At 40.6% G+C, this 22,177-nt stretch overlaps 1 protein-coding gene and 1 long non-coding RNA gene across 3 annotated transcripts; one reads left to right on the top strand and one right to left on the bottom strand.

Moving 5' to 3' along the window:
* The first annotated feature begins 10,646 nt into the window (after positions 1 to 10,646).
* Positions 10,647 to 14,519, top strand: LOC121974451. Of its 2 annotated transcripts, none has more exons than XR_006110007.1 (9): positions 10,647 to 10,843; positions 11,019 to 11,138; positions 11,223 to 11,255; positions 12,140 to 12,567; positions 13,160 to 13,233; positions 13,354 to 13,414; positions 13,535 to 13,626; positions 14,007 to 14,171; positions 14,258 to 14,519. It is a non-coding gene; the product is annotated as an uncharacterized LOC121974451 (long non-coding RNA). The 2 variants fall into 2 exon arrangements; XR_006110006.1 differs by having other exon boundaries at positions 13,510 to 13,626.
* A 2,444-nt stretch (positions 14,520 to 16,963) lies between these two features.
* On the bottom strand, positions 16,964 to 19,447 carry LOC121974450 (flavonoid 3',5'-hydroxylase 1-like). Its single transcript, XM_042525515.1, has 3 exons — positions 18,718 to 19,447; positions 18,441 to 18,629; positions 16,964 to 17,654 (listed from the first exon to the last, which is right to left on the bottom strand). The coding sequence occupies exons 1-3, from the start codon at positions 19,429 to 19,431 to the stop codon at positions 17,016 to 17,018; spliced, it is 1,542 nt and encodes a 513-aa protein (XP_042381449.1). The 5' UTR covers positions 19,432 to 19,447; the 3' UTR covers positions 16,964 to 17,015.
* Positions 19,448 to 22,177: the final 2,730 nt, after the last annotated feature.

Raw genomic sequence — 22,177 nt, 5'->3', positions numbered from 1 at the left:
TCTAAAAATATCAAAAGAACATGAACCAAATCTTAAACCAAATTGTTAGAGCAAGGGTTGAAATCAAAACCATATGCTAGAATGAAAAGCTGCTCCTGTTCATTACACAACAACAAAAACGCAAACGAAAACCCCGAAAGCTACTCCTACCGCAGGTGAGAAGCACTTACAATGGGTTCTTGGACTTACAACCGGAGAAAGAGATCTAGGGTTCGGATGAGGTGAAGGTTTCGGCGATCCCTTCCTATCCGCGTGTTCTCCTTGACGAGGAGACCACGAATCCGAGAACAACTCCCGGAAAGAAGTCCTCGCCGGCCACCGGAAACGAGCCCTAGCGCCGTCGCCCCCTTTTCGCCCGAGAAAGAAGAATCGCGCCGTCGGGAGAGAAAAGGAGAGGAAAGTTTAGGTTTAGGTCACGGGAAAAACACTTAACCCTTTATAACTTAGTTTTAATTCGATTCCAACTATGCTTAAATCTATTTCTCTCCATACTAGGTTAATAAAACCGTGTAGCTCAGCTGGTTGGGCTGGGTTCGGCTGAGATTCGGCTCGGGTCAAGGTCTCGGGTTCGAGTCTCACCTTCAACGTTTTTTTATAAAAACTTCTTTTTTTTTTGTAACCCTATTAAACGACCTCCAAAAATTACATAAAAATACTCTAAAAATTCCTAAAAATCTCTAGAATATTTTAAAAGTATTTCCAAATATTTTTATTGACTTTTAGAACTTAAAATAGGAAAAATTGGGTCGTTACAATTCTCCATACCTTATAAAAAGTTCGTCCTCGAACTTAGAATAGCTCTGGATACTTCTGTCTCATACTGTCCTCCCACTCCCAAGTGACTTCCTCGTGCTTCTGGTTCTGCCAGACGACCTTCACTAGTGGTACTTCTTTGCTTCTTAGTCTCTTGACTGCTCTGTCCACTATCTGTGTAGGTCTACTCTCAAAACTAAGATCCTCTTAGATCTGTACTGACTGAGGCTCAATCACTTGGCTAGGGTCATGGAGGCACTTCTTTAACATGGAGACATGAAACACATTGTGTATTGCTGACATGTCTTGTGGTAAATTCAGCTTGTAAGCTACCTTTCCAATCCTGTCTGTAATCAGGTAAGGTCCTACATAGCGAGGACTTAATTTGCCCTTCTTGCCAAATCTCATCACTCCCTTTATAGGACAACTTTGAGAAAGACTGAATCCCCTACTTGGAATTCAAGTGGCCTACGGCGTGTGTTAGCATAACTCTTCTGTCTACTCTGGCAGTCTCAATTATCTGTCTAATTTTCTGGATAGCCTGAGTAGTCTCATCTATTAGCTCTGCCTGAATGCCCAGCTCTACTTCCTTTTCTTTTCTCTCACCTGCTTCTTGCCAGCAAAGGGGTGATCTGCACTTTCTGCCATACAGTGCCTCATATGGTGCCATCTTGATGGTGGTCTGATAACTATTGTTGTAGGCAAATTTAGCTAAGCACAAATACTTGCACCAACTTTCCTTGAAATCTAGCGCACAAGCTCTGAGCATATCTTCTAAAATTTGATTTACTCGCTCTGTCTGTCCATCAGTCTGAGGATGGAAGGCTGTGCTGAACTTGAGTTTGGTGCCTAGTGCAATCTGAACACACTCCCAAAAGTGAGAGGTGAAGCGCCCATCTCTATCAAACACAATAGATTTAGGAACTCCATGAAGTTTGATCACTTCCTTAACATATAGCTGTGCTAACTACTCTATAGAGTGGGACACCTTAATGGCTAGAAAATGAGCAGACTTAGTCAATCTATCCACTACTACCCATATTGCGTCATATCCATTTGTAGTTCTTGGAAGACCTGTTATGAAGTTCATGGATATGTCTTCCCACTTTCACTCTGGTATTGGAAGAGGTTGTAACATTCCTCCTGGCCTCTGGTGTTCTGCTTTGACTCTCTGACATATCAGGCAGGTACTGACATACTTAGCTACATCTCTTTTGAGTCCAGACCACCAGAACCTCTGTTTCACATCTTGGTACATCTTGGTAGAACCAAGATGCATGGAGTAGGGTGTACTATGAGCTTCTTCTAAAATCTTCTTTCTCAATTCTTCATCATTGGGCACACAAATGCGACTTCCCTGATAAAGAATCCCGCTATCTGTTACTCGAAACTCTGATTTGTCTTCTTTTTGTATCCCTTGCTTGATCTTCTGGATGTCTGGATCTTCACTTTGCTTTCTCTGTATCTCCTCAAGCAATATAGACTCTAAGGTTAATGCAGAGAGTTGCCCTTCCATAATTTCAAGTCCAAAATCTGACAACTCTTTCTGCAGTGGTAGGGCTAATGATGACAAAGACATTAAGGATGCACTGGATTTTCTGCTTAGTGCATCTGCCACTTTGTTAGCTTTTCCTGGGTGGTAGAGGATTTCGCAGTCGTAATCTTTGACCAACTCCAGCCACCTGCGCTGTCTTATGTTTAAGTCCTTATGAGTAAAGAAGTACTTAAGACTCTGATGATCTGTGAAGATTCTACACTGAACTCCATACAAATAATGTCGCCAGAGTTTCAGTGCAAAAACCACAGCTGCCAGCTCAAGATCGTGAGTGGGATAGTTCTTCTCGTAGTCTTTGAGTTGTCTAGAAGCATAGGCTATGCCTCTTCCTTCTTGCATGAGTACAGCTCCTAACCCCATCTTGGAAGCATCACTGTAGATGTCAAACTCTTGTCACTAGCTGGAACAATCAGAATGTGAGCACTGATCAGTCTCTTTTTCAGCTCTTGAAAACTCTGCTCACACTTGTTTGACCATCCAAACTTCTTGTTCTTTTTGGTCAAGGCCGTTAGTGGAGAAGCTATCCTGGAAAAGTCCTCCATAAATTTTCTGTAGTACTTAGCTAAACCAAGGAAACTTCTGATCTCCCTGGCGTTCTTGGGTTTATGCCATTTGTTGACCGCCTCTATTTTGGTTGGGTCCATTTGAATACCTTCTTTAGAAATTATGTGATCTAGAAATGCCACTTGATCTAACCAGAACTCGCACTTTGAGAATTTAGCATAAAGCTGCTTCTGTTGTAGGGTCTGCAGTACTATTCTCAAGTGCGTGTCATGCTCCTCTGGGGTCCTTGAATAGACTAGAATGCCGTCGATGAATCCGATGACAAATTTGTCAAGGTATTCTCTGAACACTCTGTTCATTAAGTCCATGAAGACCGCTGGTGCATTAGTCACACCAAAAGACATGACTACAAACTCGTAGTGTCCGTATCTGGTTCTGAAAGCTGTTCTGGGTATGTCTCTTTCTTTCACCTTCAGCTGATGGTACCCAGAGCGCAGGTCTATCTTCGAGAATACTGTTGCCCCTCTCAGCTGATCAAATAAGTCGTCGATCCTGGGAAGGGGGTACTTGTTCTTGATCGTCACTTGATTCGGAGCTCTGTAATCTATGCACATTCGCATAGATCCATCTTTCTTCTTGACAAACAACACAGGAGCTCCCCAAGGTGAGTGACTAGGGCGAATGAAGCCTTTGTCACGCAGCTCCTGAAGTTGTTCTTGTAACTCTTTCAGCTTTGCTGGAGACATGCGGTATGGAGCTTTTGAAATTGGACCGGTTCCAGGAACCAATTCAATCTCAAACTCCACTTCTCTGTTGGGAGGTAGTCCAGGTAGCCCTTCTGGATATACCTTTGGATACTCACAGACTACCCGAACATCTTCCTGCTTGGGTCTTTCTTGTTATCTTTGTCCTTCCAGTTCTGATTACTTGACTGGGGTCTCTGTTTCCCCACTGTCTTGTCTTCTATCTTGACTGGCTTGTGTTGCGTTTGTTATGCCTTGTTGCTGTTCAGATAGTACTCACTAATGCCCTGCTGACCAGCTCTTCACCAATCTATGGTCGGTGAGTTTCACTACTTACATTAGGTGCTATTTCTGGTCTCAGCATTCGGAGCGTCAGTCTGACTCGTTCTTTCACTGTACTTACTAACTCTAGGCAAAGGTGAGCTAGCCTGTTAAATCTTTTAACCGCTTCTTCTACTGGTAGGTCACCAGTTCTAAATTCTATAAACTCCTCATAATATTTATTGGTGATCCGTTGGCGAAAGAACTCTTCGTAAAACTGTCTCAAAGTCAGCCCAGCTCATCTGGTTGACTACTCCCCTACTCTTAACTCGCTCCCACCACATACGAGCATCTCTAGGCAGGCAGAAAGAGGCACACTTAACCTTCTTGACTTCTGGTCAGTCAAGAAGCTCCATTGTGCTCTCAAGTGTCTTGAACCAAACCTGCGCATCTCAGGGCTCAGTCGTGCCTGAGAAGCTCTCTGGTTTCAGTTTCAGCCACTGTATTAGGTAAGCTTCTTGTCTCTGAGGTGCTGTGACGACTCCCAGGGCAGCTGGTGGAACCTCGGTTACCCCTGGAGTCTCCACAGTTACTGTTGGAGGAGTGGGAGGAACTGGTTGCTGATTTGCCATCAGATTGGCAATCACTTGTTACTGCTTTGCTACTTGTCTCTGGAGTTGGGCAACAACTTCAGAGAGATTGGGCTCAATTGATCTAAGCTCTTCGTTTTCCTGATCTTGGTTCTCAGTACGAACGGTATGGGGATATCCTCTTCTTAACATCTAGTTATGCAAAGAAAAGACTTGATATCTTCTCTATCCTTTCTAACTTCTTTATCCTTTCTAAACAAATATATGTATGAATCAAGAAAGGAGAAACAATAACTTCTATCTTACTTAAGTACTCATAAGCAATCACTCTGTACTGCAGTTAATAATAAGGAAAGCAGAATAAAGAAAGAATTTAAATACTTTCTTACTTGGAGACGGCAAGGATGATGCTGATGTGTGTGTGATGCTGGAGAATGGGAACTGCTCTGATACCAACTGTAACGACCACTCTTCTATCTACTCTCTAGGGTGAACGTTACTTATCTACTAACTATAGACTTCACTTAACTGGTGCTACTTTCTCTCATGTTAGCAATACATAAAATATTGAGGGAATAAAATCCAAACATGCAATCATGTAATAGCTGAAGCATGCAGAACCATGGTTCTTTAAAATTTCCCACTAAACATACATCACGTAAGTAAATATAACATGCATTTCTAATTTTACAACATGCTGGATTTCCAAAGCACCCTAAGGCAATTGAATAATATTGCTAACACTTACAACTAACATATTCAATCTTTTCTAAAGGAACGAATCAACATAATGGTACCAACATTCTGATTGAACCACAGAAATAAAAGTGAACTCCGACAACTAATTAGAAAACACAACAGCAGCTATATCAAACATTCCAGAAATATCTAAACAGGATATTCTAGCAAGCTATAACAGTATAGTAAGCTGTACTAAATATTTCTAGAAAACTTAAAATTTTGACAGAATATCTATTGTTCAGCGTACCAAAATACCATGCCGACATCACATGCATTTATAACATAATTATACTAACAGAAACATATCAAAACTATACAGCAAAACTATATTGCAATCAGTTGCAATATCAGGCATTGATATATTAATTGCGATACTGCATTCACTATACAAATAAAATGATCTGTTCCAATAAGTCAACAGCTACATCTAATCAAATACTTTAAGCATAAAGATGGCTTAAATAAAGGCATATTGTTCAAACTAATAATAACAATTATTTAATCAGTTCAACAATCTTTTTTTTTCTGCAATAGAATATTGCCAATACCAGATTCCAGCATTATCCTACTGTAAACTGCATCAAAACATCTTCAGAAATTCAACAGAACAAAAGCATTTGAACAACTTCAAAACAGCAAAACAGAAGGAGCAAGAATCTGCATTTCTCTAAATTCTCCTAATTATTTGAGAAGAAAACTAATTCGATTAACTCGCAGAAATTTCTTAGCAAGGTCCCAAGCTTCCATATCAGCCACCACACACACACCACCAGCGTCTCCTTGTCGCCTTCCTCTATAACACTATAGCTTTTCCTTTACTCTTATCTGTATCTGCAGTAGGAGGAAAGTAGTATCTATAAGCTAAAAGCTTAGTAAGTGCTATCTACTCACAAAAACTCGATAAAGAATGCATGTGCATAGAGGAAAGCAGGAAATACATGCTCCACATGAAAATAGCAACTAAAACTAAATCATGCATCTCAAAAAGGAACAACAGATTCAACTTGCTAAAATTTGCAACTTAGGTAAAAGAACTTGTTCCATTTGTTCCCCAACTTATACTCTTTATACTTTAAAATAATATTCAACTTTTCTTGGGCCCGACATTGTACCACTTTGCGCGCATTCTTAGTAAGAATCGAGGTAGCTAATCCCGAAACTACTAAGATACTTCTAGGCCTTGTGCCTAGGGGCATCTTGGAGCCCATCCCTTGGACCTTGTGTCCGGTACATGCCCTTTAAAAGTAAAATACTTTTTATCTTTAAATACTTCTTATAATAAAATGCCTTGGCATTTATTCAAGCACTTAGTGTGCTTTGATTCTAAATTCTGGAATTCAGGATCAACTTGTGACTTTAGTCTTGCTTGCTTGTACTTCTCACATATATACATTATACAAGAGATTCTAAAACCATATTCCACTGATATATAAAAGTATATATTCAAACAAAACTCAACAGCAATTAAAAACTACTTGGTCATAGGAAATAAATTTGGTCAAGCCCACGGCAGCAACAAATTCCGAATAGCAAGTTTGTAAAACCAACTTATTTCTGAACCTTAACAATCCTTTAATCATGCTGTGACTTGAAGGAAATATGACTACTTAGACATGCTTGAAATGTAAGGTAAATACATTTAAATTAACATGCTGTAACAATCAAGGAAGACCCTTAAACATTCTGTCCGTGCTCTAAAAATATCAAAAGAACATGAACCAAATCTTAAACCAAATTGTTAGAGCAAGGGTTGAAATCAAAACCATATGCTAGAATGAAAAGCTGCTCCTGTTCATTACACAACAACAAAAACGCAAACGAAAACCCCGAAAGCTACTCCTACCGCAGGTGAGAAGCACTTACAATGGGTTCTTGGACTTACAACCGGAGAAAGAGATCTAGGGTTCGGATGAGGTGAAGGTTTCGGCGATCCCTTCCTATCCGCGTGTTCTCCTTGACGAGGAGACCACGAATCCGAGAACAACTCCCGGAAAGAAGTCCTCGCCGGCCACCGGAAACGAGCCCTAGCGCCGTCGCCCCCTTTTCGCCCGAGAAAGAAGAATCGCGCCGTCGGGAGAGAAAAGGAGAGGAAAGTTTAGGTTTAGGTCACGGGAAAAACACTTAACCCTTTATAACTTAGTTTTAATTCGATTCCAACTATGCTTAAATCTATTTCTCTCCATACTAGGTTAATAAAACCGTGTAGCTCAGCTGGTTGGGCTGGGTTCGGCTGAGATTCGGCTCGGGTCAAGGTCTCGGGTTCGAGTCTCACCTTCAACGTTTTTTTATCAAAACTTCTTTTTTTTTTTTTTTTGTAACCCTACTAAACGACCTCCAAAAATTACATAAAAATACTCTAAAAATTCCTAAAAATCTCTAGAATATTTTAAAAGTATTTCCAAATATTTTTACGGACTTTTAGAACTTAATATAGGAAAAATTGGGTTGTTACAATTTTGAAGAAGTGCATCAAATTCTGTAGCCATTGCACTACGCCAGTTTGGATCCTTGCTTGCTTGTGTAAAACAAGTTGGTTCAATAGATTTTGAAGAGACCACTAGAGCTCGTGGAAGGGGATATCGAGTTGCATTTGGTGGGCAACGCTCATAAATGTCACTAACGGGAAGCATGCGACGAGGATCATTATCATCTGAATCACTTGTTGATGGCAACGAGGAAGTAGGCTGACATAATGATGTAGATGATGGACTTGCATTATCCGAAGATCCAGAACTAGAGAGCATATTATCTTCGACCGGCGAGGCTTCCAAGATTGGAGCAGCAATCTGAGGTGATTCAGATGGTATAGGGGAGTTATTAGAGAGTTCTGGAGCAGGTCCTAGGATGCCATCATTTCTGACAATATTAGGTGGCATCAAGATCGCCACTTGTATCGGGAGGATAGATCGAAGAAGCTACCGAAAAAGGGAATAGAGACTCATCAAAAGTAACATGTCGTGAAATATAAATTCATCCTGTTGGTATATGTAAGCAACGATAAATATGGTGCAAATTGCTATAACCAAGAAAAACACATTGTAGTGAACGAGAGTCAAGTTTGTGTTTAGAATAGAGGTGTAACCATGGATAACATGCGCAATCAAAAATTCGAAGGAAAGTGTAATCAGGGGTTTGATTATAAAGTTTTTCAAAAGGACACTTACGATTAAGCAATGGAGTAGAAAGTCGATTTATGAGATATGTTACAGTGCTAACAACTTCATTCCAAAATTTACACGGAACCGATGCATGATGAAGAAGAGCTAAGGCAGTTTCAACTATATGTCTATATTTTCTCTCAGCAGAGTCATTTTGTTCTGGAGTGTGAGGACAAGAAACTCGATGAACAATTCCACCATAGACAGATAACGATGGAGAGCTTGATATTACCTCCCCAATCAGAATGAAAATAGAATATTTTACAATTAAAATATCGTTCAACTTGAATTTGAAAATTACATAATATATCAAATAAATCAGATTTCCTTCTCATAGGATAGAGCCAAGTATATTTACTAAAATGATCAATGAAGGTAACATAATATTGGAAACCTTGATTAGACAAAATAGGTGCAGCGACCCAAATATCAAAATGGATTATTTCAAGTGGAAAATTAGAAACATGACTAGATAAAGAGAAAAGATAGTTTATGACTTTTAGATTCCATGTAGGCCTTACATGAATGAGATGGAGAGGAGGTAATGGAAGCAGATAATATAGGTGCAGCGGAGGCCGGCAAGAGGGGGTGAATTGCCTGAAAAATAAAAATAACCCTCCTCAAGGCTTTCAACTCAAAATTAAAGCAGCTATACTAATAAAATAGAAAAGAAATAGAGAAGACTTGGATTTTAACTTGGTTACAACCAAGACGGTTGTTAATCCAGGGCGGTGAACGAGCGCAATAAGAAAGTCTCCTTTACTGTAGATGGAGAAGCCTTTTTACACACTGAGAAAGCTCACAAGCTGCTAGGAATTGATTACAGAGTTGATGATTGAATTGATGTTTAATTCCTAGCTCCAGGGGCTTTTATATAGCGCCTGGAAAGGCTATCCCGAGAGTCTAAGGCGTCTCCAATGAGGTTCAAGGCGCCTCCAACTCGGTGAGTGAATAGAATTCTATTCGGTGCTCGAACGGTCATTTTGACTAGCTTGGAGGCGCCTCCAATAGTGTTGAAGGCGCCTCTATTGTTGAAGGCGCCTCCAAGGTGGAGGACTGCGCAGGCGCCTCCATCACTTCCTTTAAGGTGCCTACAGCTAGCTCTTTAGCTCCTTTTGACTTTGTTTCAGCTTCCAAAGCTCCAATAAACTTGGGTGATTTCGGCCAACCGAAATAGGGCTCACCCGAACCCAATTTCCAGCCCTTCTCCTCGAGCAGCATTCCTCCCCGGCTTAACGTCCCTCGAACGCCGTGCACGTTCTTCTCGCCCACCGGTGTACTCTTTTGCAGCTCTCTCATTCTTCAGACGCATTGAGCACGTCGGCTCCCTTCCTGTGCCGTCCTTCTCGCTAGTTGCGTCTTCCTTTCGACTTCCTGCGCTCCTAAGCTTCTGCACACTCAGACACAGGGATTGAACACAAAGCAGGACCTGACCAACTTGGTTGATCACATCAAAACAACCACGAGGTTCAACAGGTAAACCATACCTATTGATGATTGACTGAATAATATGAAGGAAAGGATGACCAAGTCGAGCATGCCAAGATAGTTTATTTGTGCGTTCACCAACAAAAACTTTGATTGAAGAACTCTGAAGATAGTAGAGGTCATTTTTGATTCTTCCATAAAACATAATAACATTTGTTCCTCTATCCTTTATAAGATAATGATTATGATTAAACTCAAAAATAACATTGTTATCAAGACAAAACTGACGTGTAGAAGTAAATTTTTAGTGATAGATGGACCATGAAAGACATTGCGCATGTGGAATGTTCGATTAGATAAATAAACATATGTGTTTCTAAGATTAGCAATTTGCAAACATGAACCATCGCCTACTTAAACCGTATCTGAGCCATAATATGACATTACGTCGTCTGTAAGGATATTATAATCTGATGTGACATGATGAGTTGTTCCAGTGTCAATATACCAATCAGTAGATGAAAACTCTGGGGTTTTACCACGAGTACACTATAACAAAATTATTAAAAGACAACACTATAAAGACAACGGTTTTAGAAGGAACTGTTGTTAATTTGGTAAAAGACAACGGTTTTTGACAAAACCGTTGTCTTTGAGCGCCTGAAAAAAATAAAAGATAATAGTTTTGTAAAAACCGTTGTTGTTGAGTGACTTTTTGTAAAATCAACAACACCTTTTACAACAGTTTTCTAAAACTGTTGTCTTTAAGCGCTTTTTTAGGGGTCAAAGACAACAATTTTAATAAACTGTTGTCTTTGACTTTATTCTTTCGCCGTTTTTCCCCTTCGTTGTTTTTGTTGTAGCAGTTGTTTGCTTCCCTCTCTCCGAAAATTTTTTGACGCTCTATTCCCTCCCTTAACCTACCCGAACCCTAAACCTCTCCCCTCATACGATCTTTCTCCTCATACGGCTGCGCGACATGGCGCTGAAACCAAACCTTGATCCCTTCAGGGCCTTCATCAACAATCTGCGACTCCTTCCGCTGCCATCTGCTTCCCCCGATCAACCCCCTCCCCTACTCCGTTGTCGGCGTCATCAAGGACCAGCTTCGTGAGTCTCCTTCTTCTTTCCCTCTTGTAGATCTAAGGTTTTAGGTATGGATGGCGGTAAAACTCAGATCTGAAAGAAAGATCTGGTTTTCCCTTTTTGATCGAGTTGCCCCTCGCTCACGAAGCTTGACGCCCTTCTCTCTCTTGGATACATTCTCAACTCCGTGACCAATTAGGAGCCCCCTCGATCGCCGAGATGGACCGTGGATCGGCAGCCCAAAACTCCCACCTGGTGGAGGAGGTGTTCCGCGACATCAAGGGCCGGCGAGCCGCCATCATCAGGGCGCTCACCACCGGTAACTCCACTCTACTTCTTTTCCTTTCTCAATGATGTTATCGTCATTGACCTTCTGTTGTTTCCTGGTTATTCGCCTGTGCAGATTTCAAGGACTTCTATCAACAATGCGATCCCGGTTAGTAATTCCACAATCTTAGCTGCTGGTAGTCAACTTGGTTTTTGAATTTCAAGTACTTGGGAGTTTTATTTCATGGCTGGAGTAACGAAGCCTTGACATTTAGGTTTTTATTTGTCGGATATTTGCAACTGAGCGAGATAAATGCCTTTATGTATAAGGTTTTGGTACTCTAATTAAGCATTTGCGATAGGAGTTAGATTATGTTCAGTTTAGTTGCAATTTTTCTAGGATTCAGATTGTAAGTATCAGAGATCCAATGATCAATAATTCAGAAAACTAGTATTTGATCACTGACGCATTATAAGTTCTTGTTCAGGGTGCTCGATACTGCATAGTTTTGTGTGGCCAAATGAGCAGTATAGGTCTTCTTTTGTGCTTAATTTAAGTCTAGGCTTACTTGGGCAAGAAGATAGGAGGAAGAGGGAGAGGGAAAGTGACAGAAATGTAACTGAGTGATCATGCTCAACGTGCAATATACATCAGGAACTTCCTAATAAGACATAGTCAATTCCAATAAATGACACTCATGAGGTCAGAGTTCAAATTCACCAATCAGTTCATGTGTTGAGAGTTCGGTCTTAATCAAGTCAATTACCGCACCCGCAATGAAGAGACGATAAAAAGGAGTGTTAATAATATAAATACAAATTGATTCTTTGTTCTAACAATTCAGAGTTTTTTTTTGGATAAGTGGTTAGAACAAATGGATTCCATGCACAATTTGTTGAGGGTTTTCTGTGATGCTGTGGATTGTATATTATGTCAAGTCTATTAACAATTGAGAACGATTTATTTAAGGCAAATCTACTTGTTGATGCTTAGTGATTATATGTATTGGGTTTATCAGACAAGTAGTTTAATGACTCCATTGTTGATGACAGGAAACATGCAGGGAGCAATTCAAGCACTCCGTTTGCACGGGAATGCCCTTAAGCGAGGTGTTCTCCAACACATGCGTGTGAACCCAGCGATGTTACCTGCTGTATTTTCACGTTTTGAGTCAGTTTCGCCTACACAGTTGGAAGAGCATGGTTTTGAAAGCACGATTATCCGGGATGTTCTTACAGCTAAGGGAAGAATGCTGATGGTTCCGGGCTGTGGTGCACAACTGATGACACTGTTTATGATGCTGTCAAATCTATAAATGGCCATTGTGTCAATCTTATTTGGGATTACCATCCAGCTTTAAATAGTTTTAACTGATGGCTTATGCTCTACTGTTTCTAGATGACACAACACAATGTTGGAGCTTTAGTGGTGGTGAGACCCGGAGAAGAGAAGGCAATTGCTGGAATTGTTACTGAGAGAGGTAATTGGTTGTCCATGTTTGTTTTTTGTTGGCTGTGAAATGGTATTAAATGTGCTCATGGGTGCATGGATAAAGCTAAATATTTATGTGAAATCATAAGATATTTTCCAATTAGTTGGTAAATTTCTCAATTCTATGGCTGCTCCAGTAGATTCAACTGGGTAGATGATTTTCAGATGTTCTTCGGCAGCTTCAATTTTTATGGCAATCTTTCTACAACTGAGTGTACGCCAATGTGAAGTTTTAAATTTCAATTAAGTTAAAAATTATCTAATTATCCTGAAAGTTATTTTCATGACATTTTGATAATCACATTGTCTCAAACACAATCATTTACTGGATGCAAATCAATTGTGTGATGGTCCAATGAGTGTGCCAGTTCTCTCTAAGCAGCAGATTTGTTCTTCACCTCTTCAAGACATTAGGGAAATAAGTTTAAGACAATTTTAACATCCTACAAGAGCAGTTGATTAGCAGATAAATTTGGTCTTCACCTCTGTTTAATATCTTTTTTGAAAACTAAGAACCAGTTTTGATAATGGTTCTTTTATGCAATTATACTTGCCGTGCAAATACTTGTGTTCTTCTTCAGATTATCTCCGGAAAATGATTGTACAGGGAAGATCTTTCAAGTCAACTAAAGTTGGTGACATCATGACTGAAGAGGTAAATTTCAATCTCAAGTTGTACAGGCAATGTCTGAAAATTTTGAATTGAGTAGAAGTATTATTTCAAGATTTTGTTATTTTGCTTCCAATCTGATGCCAATTCTTTTCCTATATCCAGAATAAACTGATCACAGTGACTCCAGATACCAAGGTTCTGCAGGCAATGCAACTGATGATAGGTCTCTTTAGCAAGATTTTGTCGATAGATTGTCTAAATCAATTCAACTAGTTAATCTCTCAACATGTATTAAACTGTTGGTTTCATGCGTTTCAGTACAACTTTGTTGGCTGTTTACTAGGACCACGTGGGAACTCCTTAAAAAGAGTTGAAGCTTCAACTCAATGCAGGGTTTATATATGAGGTCGAGGTTCAGTGAAGGATTCTATAATGGTATGTGGATATCATGTAATATTTATCTTAATGAAAAATGAGTATATTCCAATCTCCCAAACCTTGATGTATTATCCTCACTATTAACTTTTTAAGGCCTACCTACATAAAAAATAGATCTTTGTCTTTATGTTTGAAGGCAAAATAATCCATGTTTTTGAATGTGATACGGGTTTCTCTTCTCTTGTTTCTGCTAGAGTATGCTGTTCTTTGTACAAGTTACACCGACATTAAGTTAACCGTGCATTTTAGAACTTATGTAATTTTCGATATTAGCATCCTATAATGTCCTAATTAATGGATTGTTATTATCAACTCAAAAGCTAAGGTGTATTATTTCTTGTCTTAATACTCAAGTTTTCCCTCCTTTTTTTGAACAGAAAGAAAGCTTATGGGATAAATCTGGATATGAACACTTAAACGAACCGCTGCACATACTATTGGAGGCAGAATCTACACCATACATAATTGATGCTCGCTTAAACAAAGCTGTTGCCACCCTTGAAGATCTTCTGAAGCCTGTGGCAACAAAAACTTTCACTTAGGTTGCATCCTCCTCATTGTTCTACAAGATGTCGACGCAAATGTTATTATCGAAACATAGTCACTATTCAAACTCCAAATCTTGCAGGACGAGTCAATGGACTACTACAAGAAGCAACAACTCAGGGAGTTGGCCATACTCAACGACACGTTGAGGGAAGAGAATCCACAAATGAGCCCACAAATGTTCAGGAAGTTGTCCCACAAGAAACAGTTGTAAATAGAGTTTATTTGTATTGAGATAAATTTTATTTGAATATGAGACATGTTTCTTCTTTTATGATTATAATTCTTGTATAAGTAACATTTTGAATGACATTGATATGGGGAATATCTTTCTTTTGTGATTATAAGCTTTTATTATATATTTATATTGAAATATGATATATTAGTATTAAAAGACAATAATTTAAAACACAACGATTTAAAATCGTTATTATTATTGTCTATCACCCTAAAAGACAACGGTTAAAAACTGTTGTCGTAGTCCAAAAAACTGTTGTAACTGACAGCAGCATTATTAAAAGTGCTCTAAACAACAACGGTTTTAAACCGTTGTCTTTTCATTCAAAGACAACGATTTTAATCCGTTGCAAAACTGTTGTCGTTTCATTCTACGACAACGGTTTTAAACCATTGTCGTAGCCCCCACTTTTAACAACATTGCCAATTACAACGGTTTTAAAGGGCCTACGACAATGGTTTTTAACCGTTGTCTTTTAATATTTTTGTTGTAGTGGTAGGCACAGATGAGAGGACTTTAGGATATACTTGCGAACTAGATGGGTGTCTTGAGGCTGTAGGACTACTAATGAAATTTGAGTCAAATGGACTAAGACATTGAATATCAAAATGTCTATTTCCGAGACAAATTTTATATTTTACCCGAGACCAATCAAGTTTTTTAGGGCATATATGTTTAGTATGACCAACGATGTGACAAATTTGACATTAGTCTGAACTTTACTTTTGGCCTCTTTGATGTTGTTGAGTATTTGACATCTAAAGTAAAAATAACTTGTCCGGCGACAACTATTGGACGACGTCACAAGAAACAACTTCTACCTTGTGGTTGATGGCCGTGGAGAAAACACCACAGATAGAATCGTTAAGGAAACTTTTTTTTGGAAGAGAAACACAAAGATTAAGGAAGAGGAAAGAGAAACAAAGGGGTTGGCGGCGGAAGAAAACAGAGAAGAACAAAAAAATTAAAATACGTAGGAAAGAATAAGAGGCTTGAGGGAAAAAAAATTAAAAAGAGTTCACCGTTTATTAGATCTCCGTCTCAAGAAGTTGAGCGAAGATAAAAAAGAGATGACTCTGTACCATGTAAGAAGAAGAATAGCTAGAGCAAGAAATAATATGAGATCAATAAAATCTATTACTCATTGATATTTGACCTAAAAATAATATAATATATAATGTTCAAAAAGTACTTGGTTAATTGATCAATTAATAAATAACAGGATTATTTTAAGAATAATTCTAGTAATTATAGTCGAATTATTAGAATAATCTAAATACTAATTTGATTTGATTTGATGATTTAATTTGATCAATTTTGATAATTTTATTTTATCTCTTTTATGTTCATCATCCTTAATCAGCAAAATACATTATTTAGTGCGCACGAACCAAAAAAAACTTCTCCTTGTATCCAACTTAAAACATCAGGATCCATAATATAGAAGACCAAGAGAGCAAAACACTTTCCATGAACCAGACTCAAAGCACCATAATCTTGGCCTGTAATATACTAATATAGAAGATCAAGAGCCAAAAACTTCTCTCTAAACCAACTTAAAGCATCAGAATCCCAGTCCATAATATAGAAGACCAAGGGAGCAAATGACGAGAGCTTGTCACCATGTCATATTAAGAACATTTTGATAAAACTGTGAAATCTAACCCAGGTGGTCTATCTGAGGAGTCGAGTTAGTAGACCGTGTGGTGATCTCTACTATCCACCCTATCACAAGTTTAGTCAAAATAATCCCAAGTGACTAGACTGGAGCATAATTTGACCTGTCTGCCGACCTGAGTTTTAAAGTTGACATGACCGCAGGACCTTACCGCCGTACAGTTAGTTGTATCATTGATGATATATTTAAGTAATGATCGATACATCTAGTCTTATAATTAATGCTGAGGCCATGCTGGGAGATAGGTGTGGACATAAAAATTTTATTTAAGAGACGCACAATTCAGATAAAATCATAAAAAATATAATTTATATTTTTATCTAAAATATTAATAATACTGGAATATATTTATTTTCACCCGAAAGTATTTAGTGTTATAATCGAATAAATTTTAGTGTAATTATCCTATGATGATTTTTTATAAAATAATTTTAATTTTAAATGGATATAATAAGAATAAAATTTTTGTATCATTGCATAATAGCAATGAAAAAAATGGAAAAATATATATTTTTACTATATTATTAAAATTTATTTTGTTGTATATGATTTTTTACCCGGCTTGAATGAAAAGTTTTATAGGAAATATTAATTTTGTAGTGTTTTAATTCCATTTAAAAGATTATACATGATAATAAAAATCATTCACATGAATTTTATTAAGATTACTTCTATATAAAATACGGATAACAAACTAATATTTGATTTAGCACCATTATTATCAATCTAACAACAGCATTCCTCCCTTTGAACAAGGGAACAAGACCAACAAGACCCACAACCTTAAACTTCGGGAACAATAAAAATAAATATCCAGCGAATCTTAAACATGTCATTCTTATATATATATATATATATATAATATTTTACTATTATTATACATTATGCCGAGGAATTAACGGTCGTCGGAATTCCGTTCAGTGTTCAAACATAAGCTGCCGGCGACAAGCGCGGGCGAGCGAAGGCCTTGAGCGGCACGGCCTTAGGGAGCGCCATCCCTGGCTTTGCCTCCATGTCGATCTCCTCCTCCCCCTCCGGAAGCTCCCAGTCGAAGGCGTGCGCCAGCGTGCCCACCAGGCACTGCACGAACAGCATCCCAACCAGCTTACCGACGCACGACCGACGGCCCGCCCCGAAGGGGATAAACCCGAAGTTGCCGTCGCTGCCCAGAGGGTCGTACTGCTCTCCCTTCCCACCTGGGAGGAATCGGTCGGGGTCGAAGGCCAGCGGGTTCTCCCACACGGCGGGGTCGCGGCCGATAGCCCACACGTTGACCAGCAGGCGCGTGTGCTTGGGGATGAAGAAGCCGGCCACCTCGGAGTCCTCGTGGCTGAAGTGGGGCAGCATCAGCGGCGTCGACGGGTGCAGGCGCAGCCCCTCTTTGCACACCGCCTGCAGGTATGGTAGCTTGGGGATGTCGGATTCGTCGAGCAGGCGGTCGCGCCCCACCACCGCCTCCGTCTCGGCCTGCAGGCGGCGGAGGATCGCCGGGTTCTTCAGCATCTCCGCGAGGATCCATTCCACCACGACAGATGATGTGTCAGGGCCCGCAGTGAACAGGTCCTGCACGGTCCAAAATATCACACCAAAACTAAAAAATATAATTCTGTTTTTTCATTATATAAAAAAAACAAATTCCTCTTTTTATTTTTTTCCCAAAAAAATATTATTATATTATAAAAATAATAATTTAAAATAGAAATAAAATTAAGCTCTTTTCCACTAACATAGTCACATAGATATCTTGAACCATTTTTTTTTTAATCCAAAGATGTGTCATTCGTATTTAAATCGTGATCGTGATCTGATCGTAAATAGTTGTGATCCCTTTTTGGGTTCATCATCCCCATCAGATTATAATTTTTATTTGGAGCAGACGGACGAAAGTTGCCCGGAGGTCTCCGGTTGTAAATAAGTGGTCAGGTTATTAGGCATTGAGCAATGGTGTCCTCCGGACGGTCTCCGACCGTCCGTTTCGAACAAAAATTATAATTTGATGAGGACAATGAATTCAAGAAGGGATCATAATCATTTGTGACCAAATCTCGACCACAATCTGATCGCAAATAAAAATGGCACATTCCTTGTAGCACAAAAAAAAATAAAATGATCCCGTTCATTTTTAGATTCGATTACAACGTTTACTTCTGGGAGATTCAAATGGCCGTTGTCATGTCAATTTTCATCTACATTATCTCTCAAAAAATAAACGGCAATGTATGAACCAACGTATGCAGCTATAAAATTATCGCCGTTACCAAGTGACAGTGATTTCGGAAAAAAAAAAGCGATTTTAATATTTACCCTTCTTTAAAATTATTCTCTTCTTCTCGTACGAAGAAAACTTACACAAATGAGGGCTCTGACGTTGACGTCGGAGATGGTGGCGCCGTCCTCCGACACCTTGTTGGCCATCACTTTGTCGACGAAGTCGGGGGCGCCACGGCAACTCCCCCTTGTTCTTTGGTGCTCCTCGAACAACCTCGTCAACAGGGCATCAAATCTCTTGTGCACTCTGAGCATCTTCGATTGAATACCCTACGGATGATCGTGGAGTGGATTGTTGATTGGCGATACAATTTCAACGCTATTTAGTGCGATCCCATGGATTGTTATCGATCCGTACCTGAAGGTCCATCCACGCAATCGAGGGGAAAAAGTCGCCGACGTTGAACTCCGTGCCGCCGGTGAGCAAGTCGGAGAGCATGTCCTTGAACTTGTTGGACTCGTCGCCGTGGTCGTCGAAGACCCTTCCGCCGATGGCGATGGTCCCCACCACGTTGGCGAGGGTGCAGATGAGTAGGTCGAAGATGGGGACGGGCCGGCCGGCGTCGTGGAGGCGGCGGAGGGCGTCGACGAGGCGGCTGAACTCGGCGCGGCGAGTGGGGGCCCAGTCGGCGAGGGCCTTGCCTCCGAGCAGGTGGAGGCTGCACAGCTTGCGCATGTGCTTCCACGTCGGGGTGGCGTCGGACATGACCAGGTTCTGGCGCTGGTAGCTGACGTCGCGGGCGCTGATGGGGTCGGGGCGGTGGGCGAACTGCGCGTCGGCGGTCTTGAGGAAGGCGCGGGCGGAGGAGGCGTCGGACGCGACGACGCAGAGGTGGGAGCCGAGGCGGAGCGACATGATGGGGCCGTACCGGGCGGCGAGCCGGGCGAGGTTCGAGTGCGCGCTTGCGCCGACGAGGGGGAGGGCGCCGAGCACGGGAAGGCCGCGAGGCCCCGGCGGCAGCGGGAGGCGTGACCGGGGCTTGCGGAGGATCCACCGGCGGAGGAGGAGGTGGAGGGCGAGCAAGAGGGCGGCGCCGCCCAAAAGGTAGGAGTCGATGCTGGCGGTAGCCATTGCTTCAATTGGTGATTTGGTGCCGTTGTGATTTGTGAAGGCATCAGCTAAAAGTCAGATATATAAATGAATGATAATAATGTAAATAAATTTTAATTGATTTCACTCTATTAGAATTTATTATATTTGGTATAACAACGTCAATCAAATATAAAAAATAATATTTTTAAATTTATTATATTATTCTATTTATAATTATTATGATTATATATCTTATTTAATTTTTCTAATAAATCTATTACTTTTATAGTAAGATTATTAAAAATATTTATGTTATTTTTTTTACCTATTAATTTCTACATAAAATAAGGTCCAAAAAGATAATTAAAAAAATTAATTTATCTATTAATGCAAATGCTGACTAATTGAATTTTAAGCGAACCTTATTTAAACAGATAGTTCAAATATTCTAAATAAAATAAAATAAATAGAAAAAAATGGGATTTTGATTTGAGTTAGTTTAATTTCTAAATCATGATTTCGTCATTGAGTTTATTCGAGAGAGAAAGGTGGTCTAAAGCCACATAAATTAGACGGCCAAAAAGATAATTTAAAAAACATTAATTCACCCATTAATGCAAATGTTGATTAATTGAAGAGCAATGATATACTCAAGGAAAAAAATTTAAGGAAAAACTCAAGGATAGATATATAAAGTCATGGCCCATCATTTCACTTTTTGTGGGTCCCATCATTTTATGTGTCTATCCTTGAGCTTTTGCTTGAATTTTTTTCCTTGAGCATATCATTTTTCCTAATTGAATTTTGAGTGGACGTTAATGGAACATATTCTTCACATATTCTAAATAAAATAAATTAAATTAAATTAAGAAATGGGATTTTTAGTTGGGTTAGTTTAATTTCTAAATCATGATTTCAACGTTGAACTTATTCTAGAGTGATCCGATGATAAGGTGACCACGATGGAAGTCAAAGTTTAGGCGATCAATGTCCTTGTGTCGTTGGTCGATCGGACAATAGACAAGCCCGACCGAGACAAAGAAGTACCAATCAAATATCATCACAGCTCTGCCAGACACTCAGTTTCCGACGCTCAAAACAAGACATACGTCGAGCGACCAGCTCGCGCGAACTTACATCGAACTTCGGAACCAGTGAAAAAGGATCGCAGCACGATAACAGAGCTCTGATAGTGGAATGTTGGCCGAGTGGCCACTCTGCTCGGCCAAAGGGCTAGACCACCTGAACGGCTAAGGACTGGTCGAGCGGCTATCCCGCTCGGCCCACTAACAGACAAAAGGAGGATCAGCCGATATCCTCGTGGAACTCGTGCCACCGACAGACGGCATGGTTGGCGGCATGGACAGACAGAGGATCGTATGGCGGAAGCTTCTACTGTCATGTCAGAGATATGTTCGGGTCATTGAGATATGGTGCCAGAGACGCTTTCCTGACATATCTTTTCAGGAGAAGCTTTGAGAAGCGTGCACGCCTCGAGGAGTATGCACGCGCTTCCCCGGAGCCCTATATAAAGGGCTCTAAACTTTGACAGAGGTATACATAATCTTTATTGTAGCTACTGTTACTTTGCTACTTTGTTTCCTCGCTTCTTCTACATCGTCGGTGACTGACTTAAGCGTCGGAGGGCCATCGCCGGGGAACTCGTCCCTGGCTCGGCACTGACGCTGCTATGATTGCAGGTCTCTCTGACTCGGAGTCCACCAACAGTAAGCAGGAGCGCCACGTCCCACAGCATTTATCGCCTCGACTCTCAGATATGATCAAATTTGGCGGCGTCTGTGGAAACGTACCTGCATCCGAGCCGAGAAAACAGAAGAAGCTGGACGACTTTACACCGTGACGCTCACTCAAGAAGAACTTGATATGCTCGTGCAAGCTTGAGCGACCAAAATAGTCGAGCAGCAGCAGCAAAAGGCGTTAGCTGATCAGCTGGCGCAACGTGCCACATCAACGTCAGGAGGTCGAGCGGCGCAGGAGGACCGACCGGAACAGCTCTCCAATTGGGGACAAAACAGAGGGTTAACCGACACCCATAGAGAGGCACCGCCCTCCCTGATATCGTTCCACCAGGCTTTGTTCCAGACGCCCTCGGAAATCACGGAAGCGAATCAAGAGTGGAGATCCTCTTCAGATGAAGCGCCCATTCGGGACGCCCGAAAGGGCAAGGCACCTTAAGGCGACAGATCCCTCGAACGGGTCAATTGTCAGTTCTCCGAAGCGATACTACAGGACCCTCTGCCGAGACACTACGCTCCATTGGCTATTGGAGAGTACAACGGGTTGACCGATCCAGACGATCATTTGGGTAAGTTCGACAACGCGGTCGGACTTCACAAATACACAGATGGGTTGAAGTGTCGGGTCTTCCTTACCACGCTCTCCGGCTAGGCACAACGATGGTTCAGGAGACTGCCGGACGGATCGATACAAAACTTCAAGGATTTTCGAACGGTCTTCCTACATCATTTTGCAAGCAGTCAGCACTACCAGAAGACGAACATCAGCTTATTTTTGTTAAAGTAAGGACTAAGAGAAGCTCTCCGAGCATACATCCAGTGATTTAATCAGGTAGCTATGGATATCCCCTTGGTCTCATCTGAGACCATGATGAATGCCTTCACCCAGGAGCTCATCGAGGGAGACTTCTTTCAGTCGCACATCAAGAAATCGCCCTACGACTACGACCACATGCTCAAAAAGGCTAATGAGTATATAAATCATGCAGGTAGTCCAAGCGGCTCTTGTACTTCTTCAAATCAAGTGG

Source organism: Zingiber officinale, chromosome 4B, assembly GCF_018446385.1.
Source record: "Zingiber officinale cultivar Zhangliang chromosome 4B, Zo_v1.1, whole genome shotgun sequence".
Lineage (NCBI taxonomy): Eukaryota > Viridiplantae > Streptophyta > Magnoliopsida > Zingiberales > Zingiberaceae > Zingiber > Zingiber officinale.
This window is presented reverse-complemented; position numbering and strand designations above follow the sequence as displayed.